The sequence below is a fragment of the Eubalaena glacialis genome, chromosome 4 (assembly GCF_028564815.1).
Source record: "Eubalaena glacialis isolate mEubGla1 chromosome 4, mEubGla1.1.hap2.+ XY, whole genome shotgun sequence".
NCBI classification, from domain to species: domain Eukaryota; kingdom Metazoa; phylum Chordata; class Mammalia; order Artiodactyla; family Balaenidae; genus Eubalaena; species Eubalaena glacialis.
The window spans coordinates 117,823,876-117,848,535 of record NC_083719.1 but is presented as its reverse complement, the minus strand read 5'-3'; the positions used below and the strand labels follow the sequence as shown (position 1 = coordinate 117,848,535).

At 41.3% G+C, this 24,660-nt stretch overlaps 2 protein-coding genes across 5 annotated transcripts; both read right to left on the bottom strand.

Moving 5' to 3' along the window:
- Window positions 1–373: 373 nt before the first annotated feature.
- IGIP (IgA inducing protein) lies at window positions 374–787 on the bottom strand. Its single transcript, XM_061188247.1, has one exon. It carries the CDS (start codon window positions 662–664, stop codon window positions 503–505), a length of 162 nt encoding a protein of 53 aa, XP_061044230.1. The 5' UTR covers window positions 665–787; the 3' UTR covers window positions 374–502.
- An 11,812-nt stretch (window positions 788–12,599) lies between these two features.
- PURA (purine rich element binding protein A) lies at window positions 12,600–22,064 on the bottom strand. 4 transcript variants are annotated; one of them, XM_061189674.1, is made up of 2 exons: window positions 21,972–22,064; window positions 12,600–15,325 (listed from the first exon to the last, which is right to left on the bottom strand). In XM_061189674.1, the coding sequence occupies exon 2, from the start codon at window positions 15,179–15,181 to the stop codon at window positions 14,210–14,212; it is 972 nt and encodes a 323-aa protein (XP_061045657.1). In that variant the 5' UTR covers window positions 15,182–15,325; window positions 21,972–22,064; the 3' UTR covers window positions 12,600–14,209. The 4 variants fall into 4 exon arrangements, with proteins under 4 accessions (XP_061045657.1, XP_061045656.1, XP_061045660.1 ...); XM_061189673.1 differs by lacking the exon at window positions 21,972–22,064 and adding an exon at window positions 21,036–21,450; XM_061189677.1 differs by lacking the exon at window positions 21,972–22,064 and adding an exon at window positions 21,170–21,450.
- Between the last annotated feature and the right edge of the window lie 2,596 nt (window positions 22,065–24,660).

Sequence of the window (24,660 nt, the reverse complement as noted above, 5' to 3'; positions counted from 1 at the left end):
TGGGAAAAGTTTCTCTTTCTCTTCAATTGTGATGGCTCGGTTAACCGTCACACCACCAGAGAATTTTAAAAACTGACTCAAGAAGCAAGATAGGGAAGCCATTCACATAAAATCTCTAAAATTAAATAAATTTGTTTTAAAATAAAATAGAAAACAATTTTCCAGTGTGAGACAGACCACTTAATCCTTACAGCAAATTAATGATTAGGCAAGTATACCTGCTGCTGAATCCTTAAAATGGTTTCTATGCCCCCCCGCCTCCCCCAAAACATTCCAAGAGCAACCATAACCACCCCCACCAAAGGCACTGAAACAAAAGACTGATCTGTTTATATAGTCACATGAAAAATAAACATCTTTATTTTTTTGCCTACTTTATTTCATTTTTTCAAATAAAATTTAAATCTGTACAAAGTATACTGTTACAGTATATATTTTGTAAGAATCAATGCCTAAAAGAATCACAATACTTCAATAAGCAGTACAGCAGACCTCGCTAGTTTCAGCTTTGATATTGAACAAACTCAAGCCGGCTGATGCACAACACATTTGCTTGGTTTCCACATGGTGAGTTCCCAGCACTGAGATGGGAGAACATGACAGCAAGTATGGTTATATTACAGCCCGACACACTGAGCTTCTTCATGTGATAATAACTGCACATATTTAATACAGAATGCTCAAATTTACTTTTTAAATTGCATTTGCTTACTTCTTAGTTGGAAAAATTCAGCATTCTTAATGGGGTCCCCAAACAGTGCAAATTAATGATATTCTACTGTATAATTGGCACATCTCCAATAAGGATTAACTTGTAAACTCAAAGAATATTACAACTTTGTCCTAAATTTTAACTAACATACATCTGGTCCATTTAACCAAAGTCATTTTGGAAAGATATTAAAGAACAATTCTATATCTGAAAGGATATTGTTTTGACCATTCTTTAGAGAAGATAAATTTTTAAATTGTCGTTAAAATGTTTTACTATAAAAATTTTACAAACTCGATTAGAAATTTCAAGATTATGATTCACAGCAGACAAATACAGACTGTTTATATTCCAACAATACCTACTCTTAGACTTTCAAACAGAGCACAACCATGTCAGCTGTGTTAACTAAAATTTTGAACAGTGTACTAAATTTATAAGTGGTGCTGGGTCTAGCAAGTGTAAATACACAGTATATTTTAATGAAAAGAATTGTCTTCTTTATACTTTATTTGTTTTCCCATAAGGAAACAATGTTTACATTCTTTAATAAAGTTAATCTTACATCAGAATATAACTTAATACTGTCAGCAACAGGGACCACACACAGTAAATAAGAAGCACATTTAAAATAAGTCTGAATTCACATAGATTAACATTTGTTGGTTAATAAAATATCGACAGTATTACAATCTTACAATATTTACAGTAAGAAAAATCTAGAGTAATATATACCTTTCACAGCAGGATTCCTTTTTTTAATTATTTCTTCCAGTTTGGGATTGTGTATACACGAAAAGCTCAAATAAAGCAACTCTGCAATATAATCTTAAAATAATGGCTACTGGGGGAAATTCTATCACAACCATTGAAAATAATGGTGACTTTTCACGGAGTCTGTGGCATCTGAGAACCTAGTTAATTAACCAAAGACTTGCTCAAACTAGCCTCAGTTACCCAGATTAAAGCTGCAGAACTCCGGCCTTCCCTGACTGCTAAAAACCCAACAGATGTTCTCAACATGCTATAAGAAAAGGGGGAAAATAGGTTTCAGTTCACACCTCATGGCTGGAAGCCTCCGGCTAGTGCACATTCCCCAACTTATGCTAAGAAGAGGGCCAACTTCCTCCCTAAAACACCACAAGAGTTTACCCTCCAACTACAGGGCACTGTGACACCAAGCTCACTCATTCCTCAACTTTCCAGCATTAGGATAAGGCATGAACTTGGCCCATATAATACACACCAGCATCTTAGAGACTTGGGGTCGGGGCAAAGAAATATACTAGTGCACTTTGCACTGAGATCAACAGGGAAAATGGGAAGCGATGCATGTTTCCAATTAGAATAGCAAGAAGACCCACATCCCTAAACTGGAATTTGGCCAGGGCATCAGAGTTAGCACCCCCTCTCTGAGTACCACAAGCAATTAGGATGTGTGCTCTGGGCCTCCTCCAAGAGAGAGCATCTACAGTAAGTAACACCATGTGGGACATTAGTTCAGTGATGACTCCCAAGAAAGCAGATACAAGTCTTAAATCTGGGGCTGTCCACAGCACCTGAGGTCACTCATCAGAGCTGTGACCTGTCCCAACCCTGCTTACTTTAAGAGATCTGATGGGCACAGAGCACTCAGGGATACAGCTGCTGGCTACTTTGGACTCTAGATCTCACAGGTAATCAACAGGTATCTGGGATTGCATTAGCAGACTGTACCACAGCTCCTTAAACAGACACTGTCAGGTATGAAATCATGTCAAGCATGCATCTTCACTGTCAGGTCAGAAATCAAAGTGGGAGTCTTCCCACATCAGCCAAGGTTATTTTGTCAAAACCTTAGAGGAGTTGAACAGTTTTTTATGTTGCAAGTGATTAGTTTACTTATTTCAGTCAAGCTGGATTGGCAAACCAGACTGATTTATTTAGTTAGCTTTGTTTTTTTGATTCTTACGTATGTGTTAACCCAAAGCTGTTCTATTTGGGCTAAATACACTGACAGAGAAAATTCAAACAACAAAAGTTTTCAGCAAACTTCTGTGGCATTTTCTTTTTGGAAGTCAATGCAAGATCTAAAGGTATTTCTACCCAACAAAGTCTGTTTAAGTGTTTAATGTTATTTCCTTTTTGGTCCTACATAGAATGCTATGACTTCTATATAGGTCTGAATGCTGCTCCATGTAGATGCTTTCTGTATATCTAAAAATATATACTTTTCAGTAGTTCAATACATGGTTAATCTTCCCACAGAGGAAGATTTTTGTAATCACATGTTGCAAAGTAGAAAAACATCTCCTTTCTAAGAAAGGAAATACGTATACTTTCCTATTGTACACTTTTGAATAAGCCCAAAGGCATGCACCAAAAAATCATTATTAAAACTAATACATGCACTAAAATGGTATACAGTTAGACTTAAATAAGGTGCTGCTTTCTCAATTTTTAAATTTGAAGAAGATATTTTGTCGGTTGTTGACTCAAAGATCTCCCCCGCCCCCACCCCACTCCATGGCATCAAGAGAGAAAAATAAAAAGTAAGCATAAACCTTTAAACTATTCTTTACATGGGGGAAAGGACAGATATATCAACTATCCTATTTATAAACTGGATTACCAGTTTTAAATAAAACCAATATTTACTGGTAAAAATTGTCAAAGCTAATACATCCAAACAAATGTTACTAGTAAAGAATGTTCTACATACAGAATAATTTACTTTGGTTTTATGCACCTTCTCAAAAATGATACCGGTGTCCCATACGTCACCAAACTGATGTGTTCCAGCAAAGTTGTAAGGCAAATCTTTTTCTTCCCTAGTGACGTCTTGTTTCCCAATACACAAAACTAAAATCTTTTGGTGAGAAAGGGGTTAAGATAATGGCTAACCCCTTGGCATCCTGAGCATTGTGGTTTATCAAACTCTACCCTGCTAGAAGCTGTCAGGCACCCTGACCCCTGCCTTGAACCAGGAGTGGCTCCCATGTCTAGAGATGCCCTGACTCCTTAAAAATAGCTCTCAGAACTTTGCTTTTTTCCTTCTATCTGGATGTTATAATGTCTAACAAAGCTGGTTGGAATGTCACATTTTGCTAGTAGGGGCCACCATCTAACGATAATTCCAATCTGAAATGTTTTATGCCAATACTTAGTTCTTAATTTTATCAATTAATTGCATTAAAATTTTCTCTACAGAGTTTACTTAGAGATCCTTAACTTGGGTTTCAGAAGATGTGTGATGCCCCTGAGGTTGTATGCAAAATTATCTGTATATGTTGTATTTTCTTTCTGGGGAGAGGGTCCATCATTTTCGTCATATTATCAAAGGTATCTGTGACCCCCAAAAGGGGTTAGAGGGACTTAGAGGGATACCCGTAATTCATTTTATAACAGGATTGGGAAATGGGGGCAGAAAACTAAAAATGGCCTCAAAAAAGGGGGGGGCCAAATTGTTGATCTTTTCCCTTTATTCACATTTGGGAAATAAGTGCTTCAAACTAGGAAAAATAATTAAGCTGATTAAATTCCATTTAAAAATAATCAAAGCCACTTTCTAAAATTTTTTCATTATCCATATATGGTAAATTTAGTCTCCAAGAAAAGGTTTGGAGACTGAATTTTTCTCTTTTCCCAAAGGAAGTTCATAGATACAATGCTGATCATCATCCACATTTAACCCAAGACAACATAAAACCTAAGACAACTCTAATGATGTAAGCCTTTATGATTTTGAATAAAGGATTATCTAGAGTCAAATACACATTTGTCAACCTTCATTTCCCAAAATTGGTCCATATTTAGATAACTACCGGGCACAATTCCACTAGATAAACCTAAAATCTGAACAACGGAAGTTTAACTTTCTACCTCAATTAAAAACAAAGCCACAAGTTTCCACAATAGAGTCCAGCCACAAACATTCACACTATGTCACAGAGAAGTTTCTCATTTCAAATACATCACTGAATTTTCAGCAGAATTTGCAAACTTAAGATCCAGAATGAATAGCAAAACATGCTGAGACGAGCATGTCAAGAATTAAAACACCAGCCCCGCCGCACCGCCCGCCCCCCCCCCCACCCCACCCATCCAGAAACACACTCAGGCATTCCAAAAATAAACCAGATCTGAAGAGAGGCCTCTCACTTGTTGGTTTTAAGTATGAAGTGCCTAAAAGGCTATGGGAAAGGGAATATAAAATGAAGTAATTAAATAACTTACAAAATATAATTTTAGCCAAAACATTTCTGTTCTATTGACAAAACCGTCAATTTTTTTTTTTTTTTTTTTGCAATTCCGAACACTAACTGTGTCGCGCAATCTCACTAAGACAAAAAATATGTTCACAGGTACACTTTTTGTTCTCCTATTCTTTCTAGAGCACATCTTGAGGTTATAATAATGCCTCTAGTTAAAATAAAGTCTCTTACCCCCGTCACCCTCCCCTCCTCAAAAAGTGAGTCAACCTTGAATTCCAAAAAGGAATATTCATTTAATATAATTATTTCGATACCAGTTATATCACATAGACCATGAGGAAACTCCATGAGTATTATGGAAAACTACATGAAAGAGGGAGCTGCCACTTGCCACCCACTTCACTTCCAGCTTTTAAAGCCAATACCCAGCTAGACTCAAATCTCATTGACTTCAGTGAAAACAAATCAACGCTCCAAAATCAGGCCATTTCAGGCTGGAAACTGGATCTTAAAGACACCACTTCATGTGTGTGTATATATATATGTGTATATATATGTATATATATATATATATACACACATATATTATTTTTTTTCTATCCTAAGCTTTCACTTTGTCTATTCAAATAGTCTAATAAAGCTCACAGTTACAAAGGATTTTATTGGCAAATAAAGGCCCATATTAAAAATTTTATCAAAACAAATTTTTGTTCTACATAGCTAACACTAAGAAATATTTTCTTGGACTTATAAAGAATATTTAATTGCATATAAGTTTTGCTTTGGGAGGGATATTGAAAACATAATTCTGTAAGAAATTAGAAAAGACTAGAAACAAAAGTGAAAGTGACTAGTCTTAACTTTCAAAAAATCAAGTGCAAAGATAAATAGTGCAAATAATGAAAACTAGAAATTTTATAGGCAACTTTACAGTCTTTCCTGCTTTTACACTTTTACATATTGACAACTTTATAAACCCTAACAACTGTATGCAGCATGGAAATGGGCTATCATTTATCTCCATTGACTAGACTCAAGGAAGCCTTTCAAAGACTCGTCTCACAGTCATTTAAATCACTGGTTCTTGACACAGGTTTGGGAATTCACTTCTTTTTAAACAATTCCTAAGGGAGGGGTTATTTAAGAAGGCTCTACACTGACTTAAGTTATAGTATGTAACTACAATAATTTAAAATCTGACACACAATACTATGTGAAAACCATACTAAGTGCCAACTCTACAAAATAAGTTAAAATGAAAATAATTCTTCTATTATTAATGTATTTGACATTTGTAAAAAAACCTCACTACATTCCAAATACAAAATCAGAACCTCTTTTTTTTAGTTATCTTTAAAGAGGTTTTATCACTAACGTATACAGATTTGGGTAAAATGAAACTTGAAAGTAATCTGTCAAAATCACTGAGAATAAGTCCATATTAAACTAGAAAACAGAGTTAATCCAAATATACTTGAATTATATAACTTTAAAAACAAGTATGATAGCAACTCTTTATCTTAAATAATTTAAAATGCTCCTGGGATACTGGGAACAGAAATCTAAACAGAATCACTTCACCCTACAAAGGACGTAAGAACTTCCAAGATGTTCTAAACTATATTATTAACATTTGCCACCAACGAACTCTTGAGAATTCTACAATTTTAAAGTAACATAGAAAGTGGGAGAACAAACAGAAACTTGAGTTCGGGGGTGGGAGGGGTGTATGTTGTTCTAATTTCAGAAATATAGTATTATTGAGGATCTCATAAGGTCTACAATGTTAAATGGTTGCTAGGATTGTAAATATAAAAGAAATAGAAAGGATACCTAAAATTGCAATTGAGTGTTTTTACCCGGTTTATTGTCCTCTTCTAGAAATTCATGTGGAACAAAGGCTCAAGGTTCTATAAATGCAAGGCATAATATGGATCTTTGTGGACTATAAAATCAAATAATTTGATCTAAAGAAAATTTTGAAAAGCAAAGGTAAACTACATTGTAACATGAGCCCAGGAGAATGTAAGATACATATTTCTGATAGTTTAAAAATGGTAACGGTGAAAAAGTTTGAAACTTTATTTCTTCCCCTCAAAATAAGTCTCCAGCAGCAACTTGCCTTGACCAGAAAAGTTGCCATTCCACAACTGTGCTATTTAATTTGTCCAGAAAAGCAAACATCCTACACCTGAAAACAGATTTGTATATTGCATCGTCACTATAACATCTAGTTACAGACCAATAGCTTTCCCATAACCGACAAGGGACCCATTTTCTGATTTTACTGAAACTTCCTTAGTGAATATCAACTTCATTGTCCTTAGCAAACAAACTCTCATTTAAGACTCCATCTCAGTGTCTTTTCCTACCTCCAGTAAAAATTTCTCCCACTTTACCTTGAAACCATTCCCTTGTATACCTCTCACACTCCATTCATAAACACATTAAACAGCTCTCCCCTTTCTGCTCTCCAATTTCCAAACCAGTAAGTCTCAGCTTCCAGGAACTTACCCAAAATACACATACTTCTTACTTTCTTAAATTCACAAATTTCTTAACAATTTCGATGCTCTTCAAACTGCGAACCTAAGACTATGGGGAAAACAGCAGTCAGAAAAAACTGCCCAATCACCTCATAATACAGAAATCTTTCTGGGATCAGTTAGCTATGTTCTTTTCTAAGGCAGGAGTCGGCAATTTCTTTACTTCCTTCCTAAGGAGGTAAACTGGAGTGCCACTGGTAGGCCTATGGCAAGGAGAAGGATAAAGGAGACAAAAACAAGGGAAAAGGAGGATGGGAAAAAGAAAATTCCAGTGTTTATGGTAGGGAGGTAGGTCAAATGTCACCAACAACTACCTGTACTGGAAACTGCCCACCCACTCTAGCTCAAAGGGAGTTTGACCCATTCCCCAACATATGTCTATTAATTCATCAGTGGATGGCCATCACTGAGCTGGTCAATGTGAATACGTAAGTCACCTGTCCCATAAATTTGACTGCCACTTCATAATAAGAACATCTTAAGTCCTCCTAGGATCCTTCTGCGTTAATCCAGTTTAGAGCAAAACACATGCTAACAAGAGTATTTCCACGTTTCTCAAAATTCTAGAATATAAAGGTTTGGTCCTTGAACTTGGAGGCTTCTAGACTTATTAAAGTGCATCCTAAATCAAGAAGATTAGACTCTTTAGCTTAAATTTTTTCCAGGAAATACTACAAAAATTTAATTAATAAGCAAATTACTAACAATCACCAAAACAAAGTATGTATTCATGAAAATGCAAAAATCTTATAATTCCAAAATGAGTAAAATATTTCTGGTCCATAAGAAGTAACCTTATTTTACACAGAGGCTCACCACCATGTTTCTACCTATCAAACAAGACAATTTTCCACAAAAGCAAAGCACATCAGGAAAAAAAAAAAAGAAAGGGAGGAAGGAAGGGAGGGAGGGAGGGAACGAGGAAGGTAGGGAGGAAGGAAATGCCAAACACAATATGGGGACAAAATAAAAATAAATGAATAGCTATGAAATTCTTTTCAAGAAAAATGTTTCTAACAAGTGACGTTTGCCATACTCAACTTTCCTAAAGGCATATATGAATGAATAGCTATGAAATTCTTTTCAAGAAAAATGTTTCTTACAAGTGACGTCTGCCATACTCAACTTTGCTAAAGGCATACGTTGCCTAGGACCATTCAACATCAAAACTTGGTAGTCAGTTTAGCAGCTGAAAGATGACAAACTGTTGGCTTGAAACCAATCATGTATTTCACTTTTCACCTGGTTGTCTTGCATTATGAAATTCTACCTGACTCATGCTAATGCTAGTTTAGATGATCTTCATTTAGCCCATAATAATGAAATTTCTGCTCAAAAAGAGTCTATCAAATGGCCTAGGCCTTAAATTCAGGTTTTGTTTTAGGATCAAATAACTCTTCAAATGTTAAAATCAGCTTTTCTTAAAAATTTATTGCAAATTCTTCATAGTAATTAATGTTGCTGAGTGAAAACAGTAATTTTAATAGAAGTGAACGCTTAAGCTTTACATAATTTCACTATGAATGGCCTAAATTTGGTTTTCAATGAAAATAAACAGAAATATTATATGATTTAAAAGTGGATAAACTTCAACAGACAACTTTGCACAAATAACTTTAGTGAATTTATTCACTTAAGGAATTCTAATAAATTCTCTTTCCTATTCATTCCACTCTCATGGGGAAGTGTGTATATATATATATCATTAAGATATTCAGATTTAGGGATCATCAACTATAAATGTTATACTCAGAGTTATCACCAATTTTTCCAAACCTAAGTTGCTAAAGATTCTCGTTTTAGCATCCTTTTACATAGAAAGCTGGATCTCATTCTGATACTGAAAATGAAAAAAGTCATCAGATTTGGTATCTCATTTTTTATGGGGGAAAAAAATCTTAAAAGTATGTTCACATGTATAACAAAACAAATCGTGGAGCTATGAAAGCCACCAGAACAACAATTTCAGAAATCCCCGTTCTGAAATCATATGGAAATGTGTGTATGTGTGACATGAAAAAAATGAATGGGAATATTGAAGAGAGGGTGAACCATGTGTGGGAGATAAAAATAATCATGCCCATGGTGGGGTCAACCATGGCTGGCAGATAGTCCAAAATATCATAAAAGAAAAATGTGTTAGTTTAGAAAGTTTCAACATTGCCAAATGCAAAATGTTAAAGCACAGAAAAAATGAATGAGACAACCCCCACAAACATCATTTCATAAGGAAAAAAGTAGAAAAAAGTGACCTATACATCTTTTTCAATATACCAAATCTTAACTGACTTAAAGATTATATAAAGTACTTGGGCCATGGTACCCACCCAGATTCTCATTATCAACAGACTTATCTTTTCCCCTCCCTTCCACCCAAATTTAGTTGTTTTCCTGCAGAAAAAGCACAGCATTCCTATATTAATAAGTGTAAGAAATGAAAACAGTGAGTACAACTGATATAGATCCATTGACTTTTATTACAAATGTACTTGATCACTTGGCTTCAAAAAGTTTAAAATCAATACCCTATTTTCTGTATGCCAGTACAAAGCAAACTGTTTTACAAATTAAATACCTAAAAATTTGACAAAAATATTAAAATTTGATGAAAAACAATTATAAAAATCCTTAATCTCTCTCTTCAAAAAAGGAGGCAGTCTTCCCAGTCCTATTGTACAATATTAATAATATTCACCATTTTTAGAATAGGTAGCTAAATTATATTTTTCTGTTAGCATACAAAACTCTTAGACTAATAGATTTTATTTGTATATGCTCCAGTTAAGTTTGTGAATGCCATCTGATTGCAATATAATCAACTATCTTTGAGTCCTAATTTACACTTATTTAATAATTTGCATAGTTTAAAAGGGATAAAGGTTATTCTATAACTAATTATCATAGGCTATTACAGTGCTATTTTTCAAGGCAACAAGTATTTGCTCCCAAATGAAATTATCTTCTTTAGGCAGGGGTTAAAATTACTAGCAGCTTTCTCCATTACCTGAAAAATCAAACTGGAATAGTTATCCATCTCTAGATGTGAAGACCTAAAAAACACATTGATACATTTTTCACTTTGAGTCAAATTTCAACCCCTGAATGGGACAACTAGAAAGTGAGACTTTCAAGGTTTTTTATTTCCCTGTTGGTTTTGGTTTCTACTCTCCATGGCTTTTGAGAAGCTGGAAAAGTTTGTCTTTCCTGACTCACATTGTCTTTTTTTCCATTTGGCAAATATTCATCTACCTCCAATCTGTATCTAGTGGAGGAAAAGCCAACATGGCTTTTCTTATGAACTTCCTTTGTTGTCAAAGGCATGTATAATGATTTCTACAGTTCTGGTTAGTTAACTTTAGCTCCCTCTGTGGCTGGATGACTGCTGTTTCCAACATCAGCATGATAAATAGGAGGCACAAATAAAAAGTAGCTTAAAAAAAGATTTGGTGACTTAAAAGAAAAAACAAAAAAACCCCAAAAAACAAACAACACTAAGCACACACACTTACATGGGCATTTCAAATCTGGTGGCTGATCTCTGGATTAAATTACTTGACAATGTCTCTCATTTTAAAGAACGCAATGCATTTCAAGTGTTCTTTTATACTTAGGCAAATAATATAGTTTAACCAAGCTCTTGGACCTTAATTGTAAGACAAAGCAGATCATTAAAAATAAGGCATACTTGTCATGAATTAAGTTTTGTTTACTTGTTTTTGGCACATTTGATCATACTGTCTTCTATGAATAAAACATATGGTCAAATATACCATTTCCTTTTTTGTTTCAGCACAAACAGGGTTTACCAACTAGTAAAATAAAAACAAGGAAAAACTCCAACATAAAACACTGAGATATAGAACCTTGGTAAAGTACCGAGCACCTGGGGGGAAGGGTGGGAAAAGGATGAAACAGGTGAGGGGAGAAGGAAAGGTTGGGGGGGGGGGACTTGGGGAGGTAAAGTGAGATGCAAAAAAAGAGCATCTTTACAGTCATTTGTCTTTTCTATGATCACGTCTTAAGAAGTCTTAAAAGATCTGCATGTGGATTTCTTTTTAAAACCACTGACCATAATTCAGACACTGGTTTCAAAATCTGAGTAAGATTGTGTTTAACTGTTATAGTGTAAAGACAATTGCACAGTACATGTGCTTCTTGATCCGGTAGGATTCCAAGCAGAATCTGAAGTCTATAGCTAAGAAAGGCTTCACTTTAGGTAACTCGGACCCTAAAGAAAACCTCATGAAAGAACTCGCATCTCAAAGAAAGGACACTTTGCCTAAGTTTGCTGTGTTTTTTGTTGACTTGCACTACTTATTGCTGGCTACTATGAAACACTGATCTAGGAGTACTCCAACAACCTGTAGTACAAGGCTTAACTTTAAGAAGCTATAGTAAACAAGAGACAAAATCAAAGCAATTCTCTTTCCTAACTAGTAACAGCACAGAGAATGCAGTCTTTTCCATATCACAGTTAAAGTACAGTGAACAAAACAGCTCAACAAACCTTAAGACAAAAAAGTGCAGGTTATTAATGTTTACATGCAGTTGATAAGCATTCCAAATGTCACATTATGCACTGTAAAAGCTCAACTTTACTATATGGAAATAAGAAAAATGCACCTTGGGGGAAGGGGAAAAGCAATTTAATCATTTCCAGTGATTTTGTAAGTAAAGAAACTCCTAACTATTGTACGGTCACCTCATATTAAACATTGTATGAATATTAAAAGCAAACAATTTAATGGGAAAATGCACAGTACAATGGAAATAGCTTGTTATTCAACACATACAGTAGATCTCAAAGACAACACACTCAACCAGGGAGCTTAAAAATACCAAATCAAAACCCAAAGAACCAGCAGAAAAAAAAAATCCTTCAAAGACAACTGTTTCACCTTCCTAGGCCAATGCTTTACAATGTGAGAAGCACTGATACCTTCCAGCTCCTACAGGTGGTGTCTTCTACATACAGCAGTTAGATCTATATGGCTGGATTTGCCAAGAAAACAATTCCATCCCCAGAACTCTTTATGTCAGACAAGATCCATTTTTTTTTAAACCAAAATACTTTCTACAGAATTCCAAACCAAAATGTACTGTTTAAGGCATCTTTTTTTTATAACATTTTCTCTTCACTCAAAGATGATAGTCATGCAGCAGTTTAATGATAAAAATATATTAATATTTTACTATACAGCAGCAAGAAGTTAGTTGTCAATTAAAAGCACACGAACATCTTTAAATGAAAACCTGTAAAAGACTATCGTTACAAACAATTTCAGTTGGGAGGACACCAGCTTAGTAAAGTGCTCTCCTAAGCTTTGCATTTTCATACCCTACACCTTGAATATATGAGTTATAGAACATACTTTTGATAGAAGGCTTGTACACTTGGGGAACACAAATACACTTAGCATATAATGTAGCCAGTAATAACTAGCACCACAGCTACATGGAAATCCTTTACATACACCAACTTGGCTTTCACTTTTAAAATGAAGCTCAGAATCCATGGCTCAGTAGGATAACTATAATTGTGTTGCTCTGCTTTTTAACGGGTCTACATAAGTTAATAGCACTGGCAAAAATCAAAGGATAGCTTCAGACCTCTTATAAGTTTAGGAGACAGTGCTAGTGACCACAAATAGACTCACTACCTGATGTCCAAGTACAGGTTCACTGGAAATTGCTGCACGTTAGTTTTTAAAATCTTTCTACACATAATAAAAAAAATATATTATGAACGATACAAGTACATCTCATATACACAATAATGACAAAACGCCTACTCAGTCAAAGCAAACAGATGCAGAAAAATATTATGGGAGATTTCCTTTTCTTTCTTTCTCTTTTTTCTTTTACTACTTGAATAACTTTGGTTCCAACCGTAAAAATCACAACTTAGCAAATTTCATTTAAATGCCTTTTTTAATAATTTCTTCATGTTCACAGAAGTTTCACTGACCATTTTTAAATGTTTAAGGTCCAGATGCAATGCATATTGTATAAAAGAGAGCACTTATTGTTTACCTTGCATGAATTAACCTACGTACCTTTAACTCTACAAACTTCTGCATAACATTTAGACAAAGCTCAGACACACAGCATGCCTAGCCCTCATATATATACACATCTCTAATCACAGGTATATAGGGTGTCAAATATACTATAATAACCTCCATGTAAGGTTTGAAATTTGGTAACAAAATGAGAAAAAACTAAAAATATTATTTTACGTGTTCTAAAATATCTCTTTTTTGTGCTAAAGTCAAATGTTAGCTCAACATGAAAAGGACTTTTATAGAATTCAGCAATATTATAATCTTGACCATTTTGCAAACACTTTTAATAATAATAGCTTAAACGTGTACAAAAGTTCTTGGTTAATTAGGGAAATAAACACTCAGTTCTTTATATTTTTTAATCAAGTAGGAAACACAGTTCATATAATGTTATTACTTTTTGTATTTTTTTTTGTTTTTTGTTTTTAGCAGCTGCTTACTGTTTTATATGGTGGATAAAGTGGACAACATCCAGCGATGGGTGGCAAGTCAAGAAGAGAAACTGTCAGTTGGTGGAGGTTCTGTGGGTGGTGCTCCCTTGGAGTTAACAGTTCTTTTTTTTTTTTTTTTTTAACTTTTTAACTTTTTATTTTCTCTCTTTCTTTACAGTATATTTTCTGTGTGTGTGGCTGTGTGTGTGTGTGTATGTGTGTGTGTGTATGCATGTGTGGGGGGGGGTTCCATTCAGTTTGATCAATCTTCTTCCCCTTCTTCCTCACCCTGCAGTAGCAGGGTGGCAGCGGCGGTCTCCTCCTGCTGCTGCTGCTGCTGCTGGTGGAGCTGCTCACAGGCAGCTCGCTTCTCCCTCTGCTTCTCTTGAATCTTCTTCATCTCCTCCGAGTACTTGCAGAAGGTGTGTCCGAACTTGGCCCACACCTTGTAGGGCACGGTGATGGAGTTGCGGTAGGTGGGCTTCACCTCGCTCACTCGCATAAACACGCCGTACTTGTTGGAGCCCACATCGAAGAAGAAGCGCTTGTTGTCCACAGTCAAGGAGGTGCCCTCGGGCAGCTCGGCCGGCTCCTCCTCCACTCCGTAGTCGTCGATGAGCTTGGCCAGAGCGTCGCGGAACTCGATGAGCCCCTGTGCGGGCAGTGCAATGGTCTGGCCCTGCGTGGAGCCCAGGCCGGGCCCCCGGTTGACCGTCTGGCGGATGCGCAGGAAGCGGCCGCGCTGGTTCTCCTTGAGATCCATGTAGTACTTGCGGTTCTCGCGCACCAGGAACTCGCTCTTGAGCGCCCGGCGCGGCTCGTCCTGCGCCTGGGCCAGGTCGGGCGGCTGGCTGGGGCCCAGCTGCGCGTAGTGCTCGATGAAGTCGCCCAGGTAGTCGCGGAACTCCACGGCCACTGACATGGAGAGAGTGAGGCGGCTCTTGTTGCCGCCCGCGCCCACCTCAGCGATCTTCAGGAAGCGGCCCTTGGCGTTCTGCTTCACGTCCAGGTAGAAGCGCTTGTTCTGGATGTCCACCCGCTTGGAGGCCAGCTCCTGCGTCTCGTGCTGCAGCCCCCCCGGGGCCCCGCCGCCGCCGCCGCCACTGCCGCCGCCGCCGCCCCCGCCGCCACCACCGCCCCCGCCGGAGCCCGAGCCCGAGCCCGGGTGCCCCAGGGAGCCGCCCGAGCCCAGCGCCGCACCACCCTGCTCGCTGCCGCTGTCTCGGTCCGCCATGATGCTGCGCTCCGCCGCCGCGCTGCCGCCGCCTGCCGCTCCGCCCGCCGCCGCCTCAGTCGCCTCAGCCGCCGCTGCTTTCCCTCCCCGGCTCCGCCTGCTGCCGCCGCAACCCCCACAGCCAGTCAGCCACTCTCGCGAGATCTGCGGGAGAGACGAGACAGACGAGACCCGGTAACAGGGCACTGACTCCCCAGTACAGTAGCCGGGCGCCCTACTGTACGCGCCCACCCGACCGCCAGCACGTGACCCGCACCCCCTCCCCGTTGCCAGTCCCCCATCCGCCCGCCCGCCAGGCGGCGCCCACCCACCGGCCCTCACCCCACACTCCTGGTTGGGGTGGGGGGGGACCAGAACGCGCCGCGTCGCAGCTGCTGCCGCCACTGCCGCCACCACTGTGGCTGTCGCTGTTGGCCAGACCCTGAGTGGCCTCGGCCCGGGGAGTTGGGGGACTGGCGTGAGAAGGGGACTGCCATACTAACTAAGCACAGGGAGTGGGCCTGAGCTCTGCTTTCCAGTGACCCCAAAGAAGATGTGGGGGGAGGGGCCCGCGCAGCGCAGTTGAGCCCGCTGCAGAGAGGGGACACCGAGTCACGGCCACCCCCTCCCCAGCGGGCCCCATCCAGACCCAGATCCAAACCCAGACAGGCCCACCCGTCACTTGACTGGACTGTCTCCTACCGCAGAGCCCTGGCCGCAGAGGCGGGCGAGAAAGAGGAGAGGTGGTGCGGCGGTAAACCTTAGCTGCAGAAGGGGCTGCCAGGGATGAGGACGGGGCGCCGGCAGCAGTGGCGCGGAGCACCAGACACCTAGCCCTTCCCTCCCCTCGCTCCCGCCGCTCCCCCTCCCCGCGCACGGCAGCGGCTCTGGCCTCAGATGATCCCGCTCCCCCCTCCCCCCAACCGCAGCCCCGCACAGTCGGGCGGGCGGGCGGGCGCACTCACCGGCAGGGGGGAGCCGAGCAGAGGACGGCAGCCGCACCAGGGCCGGGGTGCCCGCAGTGCCTTTTCCCGTTGGCTCTGCCCTTCTCCCCAAGCAACAATCAAAAAGAAACCCCACACTCACCCCAAAACCTTCAACCAGCCCCCTGTGGGACAACGACTGCCCGCCTGCCTCCCCCTCCTCCTTCTGAGATTTGGGGAAGGGGGGCACCCTGTTCAGGGCTGAGCCCAGCCTGGGTTGCCGGCCAGCTCTGCGGATAAACCAGGCCCTGCCGAGCCTTCAGCCCCTAGCCCACTCTTCCTCTCAAGGACCCAGATGGAAGAGAAAACCAAGCAGGCTTTAGGAAATTCACGAGCTAAAAATGTCAGGAATTTCCTGGGAAACGCAGTTCCTTACGGGATTCATTAACGCAGGTTCGCTCGCCCCTTTTACTCCTCCTCCCAGAAACTCCTAAGTGTCAAGGAGAGCCCCCATCTCTCAAAAAGTAAAACATTAAATGATCGCTGGTTTTTAGGCAGACAGCTAGGTTACCGACCATTACCAATGACAGCTAAACCAGTGACAGCTAAAGAGGGTCTTCTCTGGTCTCAGGAAGGGGCTCAGAAATAATAGATTTCTCTCTTCCTAGATCTGAGGCATAAACTAGGGCCTATTTTCCTTCTTCCAGATAGACAGCAAATGCTCATACTCCCTCACTGCAGTCTGAAGTCCTAGCAGCTGTGGGAAAGCTAAGGCCTGTCTCCAGGGCACCTCCTGCCTATGCCCCTACATGCTCCCCATCACCTTACGCAAGGGGCTTAGGGGATACAGACCTCACAGCCCTATTCCTGGCTTTCTCAAGCATGGATTGTTGCCTCCACCCTGAGAAGCATATACCTATCTCATCTGTAGGCTCCATTCCCATTTAACACTCCCCAACCCCTGCCCCAAAAGTAAGGAGACTTGCCTCCCTCACTCTTAGCTCCCAAGACATCTGAGTACCTGGCTGCCCAAGCTTCCTGGAAAAGAGAGGGGTAAAGAGAGAACTAATGATAAAGAAACCCAGACCAGCCCAGGGCGTAAGCTTTGTCAGTGCTTGAGACCTTAAAGCCCCCGAATATATCCCTTCATCTCCTGGGCAAACCTGCCTGCTAAGTATTCACAGCTACCTTTTTCTCTTAGCAAGGGCCCCATTCAACCCAGCATTAGCTACTTCAGCTCTGGGCTGACGTTCGCTACCTCCCGCTAAAGAGGAAGAAACAGGGCAGAGCACCCTGGCTCCCAAGAAGAAAACTGGGATAGTCCTGTGAACCAGCCTCAGAACCACCCACCTGTCCAGCTGTCCCTGAAATGGCTCCCTGAAGAGGAGGCCCACTGTGAGAGATAGAAATCCAGATTTTGGGCCCCATAAAGAACTTCCCCTTAGTTTAGGATCATCCTCTAGCACCGCGTACTACCCTTTCAGTGCTGATTTTTCTGCACTCCCTCCCCTGTCCCCAAGTCTGTCGGGAAGGAGATGTAGGAACTGTTGGTGCACTTCCCGCCACACAGAAATACATGTGTAAGAAGCGGCGGCTCCTCTAGGTTTGCACGGTAGCGATCAGGACCCTGGATAGACCCCGGCCCCAAACAGGGTCTCAAAGGCAGAGTGGCAGGGTCTCCGCACAGAACTGGGCGGGGCATTACGCTTCCACCTGTAAGCTGAGACTACTAAGACCTGGTTAAGACCGCTCTAGAAGAGCCGCTATTCTTCCTCAAGGGTTTACTTCGCGCTGAACCAAGCCCTTGACCCCTCAGGAGAACTCAAAGCAGCGAGGCCAGTGGGGCTGCGATAAGGGGGCACGCGCCTGCCGGTCCCTGTCACTCTTCCATGCTAATGATCGCTTCCCCCAGGACAAAAAAGTAGGGCTCGAAACTGCCCGCCTTCTTGAACCAACTTCGGAGTCTAAATTTCTTGCCCTCTGTCCCAAACGTTTATGTCTAGGGGCTTTGAATTGGTTTGAGTTTGGGAATGCCCTGATTTTCTGAAAAAGTGACTGTCACCAGGAACTGAGTTCTTAGTTCCTCAGCGCAGAGGCAATTGATGAAGTTTCTAGACAAAACACAAGTTAAATATCATTTGCACGCATAAACTGGGAATTTTAAGCTCAAATCAGTAAACAACTGAGACCTGGATCTCTCCACATAAATATGTTCTTACTTATTTCATGCTTTTTATTATATATGTATAAAATTTTGTCTTTATCTATTAGCTTCTTGCCTACTTTATAAATGTATCTAAAAGCAAACAAGGTTAATAATGCCTTTCCCAAAATAATACAATGATAAATAGGATATTTAACACATTTTCACTACTCAAACAAGAGAGTTTATTTCAGGATAAGCCTGTAGTGTGGGCTTTTGGTCAGAATGGAGGGGGTGGTGAAAGGCGGCTTTCCGTAGGCTACAGAATATAGTACCCTTAAAAGGCAGTCTGAGAGAAAAGTCTTAAAACAAAGAGTTTAACCTTAAACAGAACTTCAAAGTTAAATTTGCATCCTAACATTGAAAATCCATTAGCAAAGTTGTGGATTTAAAAACACACCTAGCTATTTGTTAATTACCAAAACAATATGCTAACTTGGTAAATGAAAAGCCAGTTCTAGTGTCTAGATGTCTGCATTGTCATTTTAAACCAAATAGTTGTAAAATTAAAATTATAATTTCAATACAATGTAGGAAAGACAAAGGGAAAACGAAATATATTAATATGCACAAAATATCTGTGTTAATGAAAGAACTATCAAAAAACATTTCCTTCCTCCTCAAAGTTTGCTTATATTTTTAAAACCTAATAAACGTCTCTAGATTTAGTGTGCTCTCTTATTAACACTACACACACATTTCAAGGAAAACAGAGATTGCTTTATTTTTAATCCCTCTATCTCTACATCTTTAACAAACTCTTACCAACAAAAAACTGTTCACAAGAGAAACAGATACTAGTCTGAACAAGAAGGAAAAAACCTCATTTTCCTCAGCCTGAAATACGGGTGAGTCTGAAATAATCTAATTCTAAAAGTAAAAATTAACACACACATTTACAAAATAAACTTGGAGAGAGGGGATCTACCTCTGGGTAATAAACCCTTTTGATTACGGAGTTCCCAACAGAAACAATACGCTCATTAATATTTCACAGAATCACAGATTTCCCAAATAAAAGAGAAGCAAAAACATTAGAACTTGTGTTTTCAAGTGCTACTTAGGTTAAATGCCTGTCTTAAACCAGACAATTATCTTCAATACCCAAATCATTAAAACTAACTGGAATGTTGTACTGTAACTGTTCAAAGTGGAGGAATTACCCATTTCTTCTCATGGCTAGCTACCAGGAAAATTAAGGGAAACTCTCAAGTAAATCTTAACATTTAACAACAACGACTAATAGTATTTCACCGACCATTTTTTAAAAGTCTATTCCCTTTCTACAGCTCATCTAATCTTTAAAATTATGCCTCTCCAATGTTATTTCAATGTTTAGGGTTAAAGATATGAATTAAACATTTAAAATCTGAAGAGAACAATCCATGTGATAGAATCCTCACATTTCCCCAAATGTTATTTTAAGCATTTGCAGAAGAATTAAATAAATGCAGCACACATTCTAAATTCGATAAAAGATTCAGAGAACCCGACATTTTATGTACCCAAAAGGTCCAAACAGAACCGATGCAAATGTCAACAGCTCTCTCTCTTTCGGCTGATTCTTAAATGGTTTTACTAGTACCCAAAGGAATGAAATCAGCAACTCTCTCCACACTCTAGTCAACACTCCAATTTTCAAAGCCGCAATTCGAAAACGTCAGTTTGGGCGGGGAACAGTGAGGGTCTTGAAGTAATCAAAAAATTCCTTTTCTCCTCTGACAATCTACCAAAAGATGTCAAACCAAATTCAGCCTATTATAAAGCACTGGGGCTTCCTTCCAAGGACACGGGACACCAGCAGAGACACCGCTGCAAAAAGCTGTCCAAAAGCGCCTGGCCCGACAGAAACGTAAAGGGGCCCAGATAAGAACGAATTAGAAGCCTCAAGAGGGTCCCGCAGAGACAACGTAAATTAAAGTAGCATTTATTCAGGGGTAGACAGCAACGAACCAAAGAAAGTTTTCCCAGCCGGACTCTTGGGCCTTTCTCTATCCAAGTTCAGGCTCAAGACAGATATATTTGTTGGGGTCCCTTCCCCTATAGACATAGCCGCTGCCGGGGCCTACCGTCGCTCAAAGGGAAGACCCTCTAACTTCACATCCGTCCGTTTTGCCCTCGGACAAAGGCAGAGGAGACTATGGAGCTGACCTAGCTCTGTGGGGCAGCAAAAATGCCTTGTTCGGGCCACCCATCTTTGGGCCTGGCTTCGCCTGCGCTGTCAGCACCAGTGTATTCTTTTTTATTTTTACAACGCATACTGGGAGGGTGTATGCATTGCGGGGGTGGGGCGGGGGCTGAACAGAGGAAAGGAGGGGTTGGTAGTGGAGCCTAGAAGCCTCCTTCCTCTCCCCTCCTGCCAGGGTTGCTGTGCAGGGAGTGTCGGCCAGGTTTGGCGAACTGTCCCAGGCCCCAGGCAAAGGTGGTCAGGGGGAATGGGGCTCAAGCATTGCTAAGCAAACGGCACCACTGGTGGTCTCCAGCGCCTGAGGAGGTACGATTGCTTTTTTTTTTTCAGGGGCGTGTGATTTTCTTCTTTTTTGGAGGTGGGAAGGAGTTCGTTCGTTCGTGCGCTCCGGAGGGAGGGGGGCGCGTTGCTGCACTACCAGGGTCCCCGGAGGAAGGATGCGGGGATGTCTACAATGCTACAGTAATTATTCCTGGGGCATAAGAGGGCAATTAGAGGGGACAAGGTGGGCGGCACCTCAAGCTGTGGCAGTGGCAGCAGAGAAGGTCGCGAGGGGCTTACCCGGGCGGGCGGGCGGGCGCTGTCCTGCCGCAGGTGAGGGAGGGCGCGGGCTGGAGGGAGGGAGGGCGCGCGCGAGGCAGGCGCTAGGCGGGCGCGAGGAAAGGGGGAGGGGAGGAGGGCGCGCGCGCGCACACCTGTCCTGGACAGCGGCGCGAGCCAAGCTGCGCCTCACTCGGGCTCTGCCGGCTGAGGAGGGAGAAGGGCGGGCTAGCAGGCGGGGGCGGGACGCCGAGGGGAGGAGGAGGAGGCGGCTCGGATGGCTGGCTCGGCTCTCACTCGTTCTCCCTCCCGCTGGCAAGTCCTGCTCACACCCTGCTTCTCCCGCTCACTCACAGCCCCCTTGGCTCTCCCTCCTCCTCCTTCCCCTGCGGGATCCGCTCGCTGCCGCCGCCGCCGCAGACGGCAAGTCGTGGCAGCCAGACGTCGGCGCGTAACCCGGCGCTCCGTGCGTGACTCCGGGCGACGTCAGCGCGCGCTCCCCGCTACCCACCATCTCCCCCCCACACTCCTCCCGTGGCTCGCGCCCTCCGCCCTCGCGTTCCTCCGTTTCAGTTGCCGCGGCGGCGGCCGCCGAGCGCGCTCCCTCCGCCCCCCATCTCGCGCGTGCGCGCGCCCTCCCCGCCGTTGGCGCGTCAACAGCCCACGGCCCAGGCCTTGAGGCGCGTCTGAGGAGGGGGCTGCCTGCGGCCTCTTTGCCCGCCCTTCCTCCACCCACCGCCGGTAGCGCCCCCGGGAGGACTTCTCCCTTGTTGGGCTCTGAGGGCGGAAGCCAGGCTCAGGCGGGGAGGGAACCCTGTAGGGCCTGCGTCAGCTCCAACTTAGGGCCCTCAGCGTCGTTGTCAGTGTCGCTACCACCCTGTCACCCTGCCCCGCGCCCCCGTTCCGCCCACATCTCTTAGGAGGCGATAGGCCTTTCATCTCCCGGGAGGGTCTCACCTTGGCCTTCAGACGCCCGCCGAGAGGGGCTAGAAGGGCAGAATTAGCATAAAGAAGAAACGGGCTAGACCACGTTCAGGCTGTAGCCCCAGGAATCCTTGACAGGAAGCGTGGGGTTGCTGCCCAGCCTCCCACGCAGTGTAGGTGAAACTGGGCCCCTTTGAGGGACTGTGACTAAGGACAAAACCCTGATAAATATTATTTATGCGTCCTTGGGCCGAGAGGGAGAGAGTAAAAGGGACGAGTTAATTTTCATAAATTGCTATGCTAGGGCGAAATGCAGAACTATAAAATGTCCTTTAAGAGTTTTCTTGAAATCTTTGACCAGGTTTGACAAGATTTTTGGTACACGTTAACTTTTTCCCTCATTTTGTATGCTGTCACATCTCCATCCTGCAACACTGCATACATAGAAGATGGATCAGTTAAAAATATCGGCTGCAAAATAAGCAAAAAACAGCCTTAACATCTTTATCATTATTTAAATAGCTCTCAGAGAAGTCAATCTGTGATTTAAGGAAACTTAGTCAATGTTTTAACTTATTTAACTGAGTATATTTTATTTTGAGGTAACTTTGCAATACACTGTGAGATACTCTTTTATTAGGCAATAGTAGACTTCTTTTTTTTTATGTTTTATTTTTAATAGTAGACTTTTCAACTCACTTATTATAGGACCTTTTCCAAGAAGCTTACCTAGCTAAGCCTTAGAGGCAAGTAGGAGAGAGGTGAAATTAACCCCATTTTATAGACGAGAAAATTGAGTTACAAAAATATGTCAGTTGTTGAGAGTTGCAAGCAGTCTGTCACCGATAGAGGGAAACACCATAGGTCTATTATTACCTGCTTTATCCACTAAACCAGAGATTCCTCAATAGTTTACTTCCGGGTATCTTTTGATTCCCCCCTCCCCCAACCCCACACTTGTGTATTGTAGGCAGTGCCTAATGTCTGAGAGAAACAAATTTGGGGAGTTTCCTGGAGACCCCAAATCACAGATTACTCTAAAAAGTTTGAATTTGAAAATTTCTGCCATAGAAAATTACAGCTCAGCAATAATTTACTGTGAAACAAACTTCCATATTAACAAAACAGCAAAATGTTTATTAATCCCTAGTTAGAAATGAGAAAATTTTGAGACAGCCTTAAGAATGATGGGTCATTTCCTTTGAATTGCTTCTTTATTCGCCTCATCTTTAGGTGGCAGCACTACTATATAAATATCTTTAAAACTACAGTCTTCTGCAACTTGATATCCTAAAGAGTGTTTTGTCCTAAATGCTTCCAACTATATTGTGGAGATTAGAAGCTGGTGAAAATATGAAATCATAGCTGAGAATTAGAATACTTAGGAGGTTCTAAAGGAGGAAGAACAGGCTTTCAGAGGAATGAATAAAATACATGGAGCTACTGAGGGAAAAGATTAGAAAGGGTTTTTTTAAAGCTTTTTAATTTATCTTTATTTTTTAGCTATATGAGGAGCAAGTAGCATCTTTAAAGATCTCTTATTGAAAAAGCACAAGATAACCTTCCCAAGCAAACCATAGTTTCTCAGTACTGCATGTTTTTCAAGTGTTTACAAATTTAAAGTTGTTAGTTGTATAGTTGCAAGTATTCACTACAATTTTTAAGTTCAGGTGCAGTTTTCCTCATTAAACTGCATCAAACTTATGAAGATTCCAAATAGGACCTTATTGTTGACCCTTGTGGAAGAGAAGAACTCATCTTGGCTCCTTTCCTGGTTTCCTACATTTTTCATGTAAAAAATAAAACACCATTACTCAAACTCAGAGATGTGAGAAGATGAACTAAAACAAATGTAAAGTGATAAAAATTTACAGATATTCTATATCTTAATTTCTCCCCCATTTTTCAAGGGTAATGAATTGGGATATATGGGGGTTATTTGGAGCAAGTGTTTTCTAAGCAGAACTTTGTTGTAATTAATCTTGTATATTTACAGTCATTCTTCCTGTACTTCTATATCCAAGCAACCAAGCAAAACTGAATTTACATGCATTTCAAAATAGACTGCTTTAGATTTACAATATAAATACAACCACCAAGGAATATAGAGGTATGACCATCAGGAGTGGGGAATTAAATCATTTCTGAGTAGATGATGAAGTGTTAGTAAAGTCTTTCTTGATGGCAGCTTCCATTTTTCTTAAGTCAAACTTGGGGAAGGAGTCTTAAGCAAATTGGTAGAACTCAAACTCAGCAGTATTATGTTAAGATTTTTAAGCTCTCTTGCGCCAGCAAATCATGCAGCCTGTGGGCCTTAGCTCCAAACTTCTGCCAGCTCCGTTTTGGCAGTAAAGTGTTCTGTTGAACAAAGTTTGCACGTGTTTGGGGTGTGAAGTGGCTCCTCAGGCATTTATTGGTTTTATTCCAGTTTAGGGACTTGAAGACAAGGGTCAGAAGCATGAGGCTTGTATAGTTCATATGTGCCCTGAAACAGACTATGCTAGTGATCTTGAATTTTCACTTAAACAAGGGTAACTTTTTCTTTGTTGGTGTCTGAGTTATTGAAGTGGACCCTTTAGTTTACTCCTTAAGTACTCACATGATATTCAACCAGTTCTCAGAAGCAGGTAAGCAGGATCCTCTCTGTTGAGGGAACAGAGCTGTGGAAAAATCACTCCTCATCCTCTTACCTACAATACCAGCAAAATGTGTTTATCCAGAT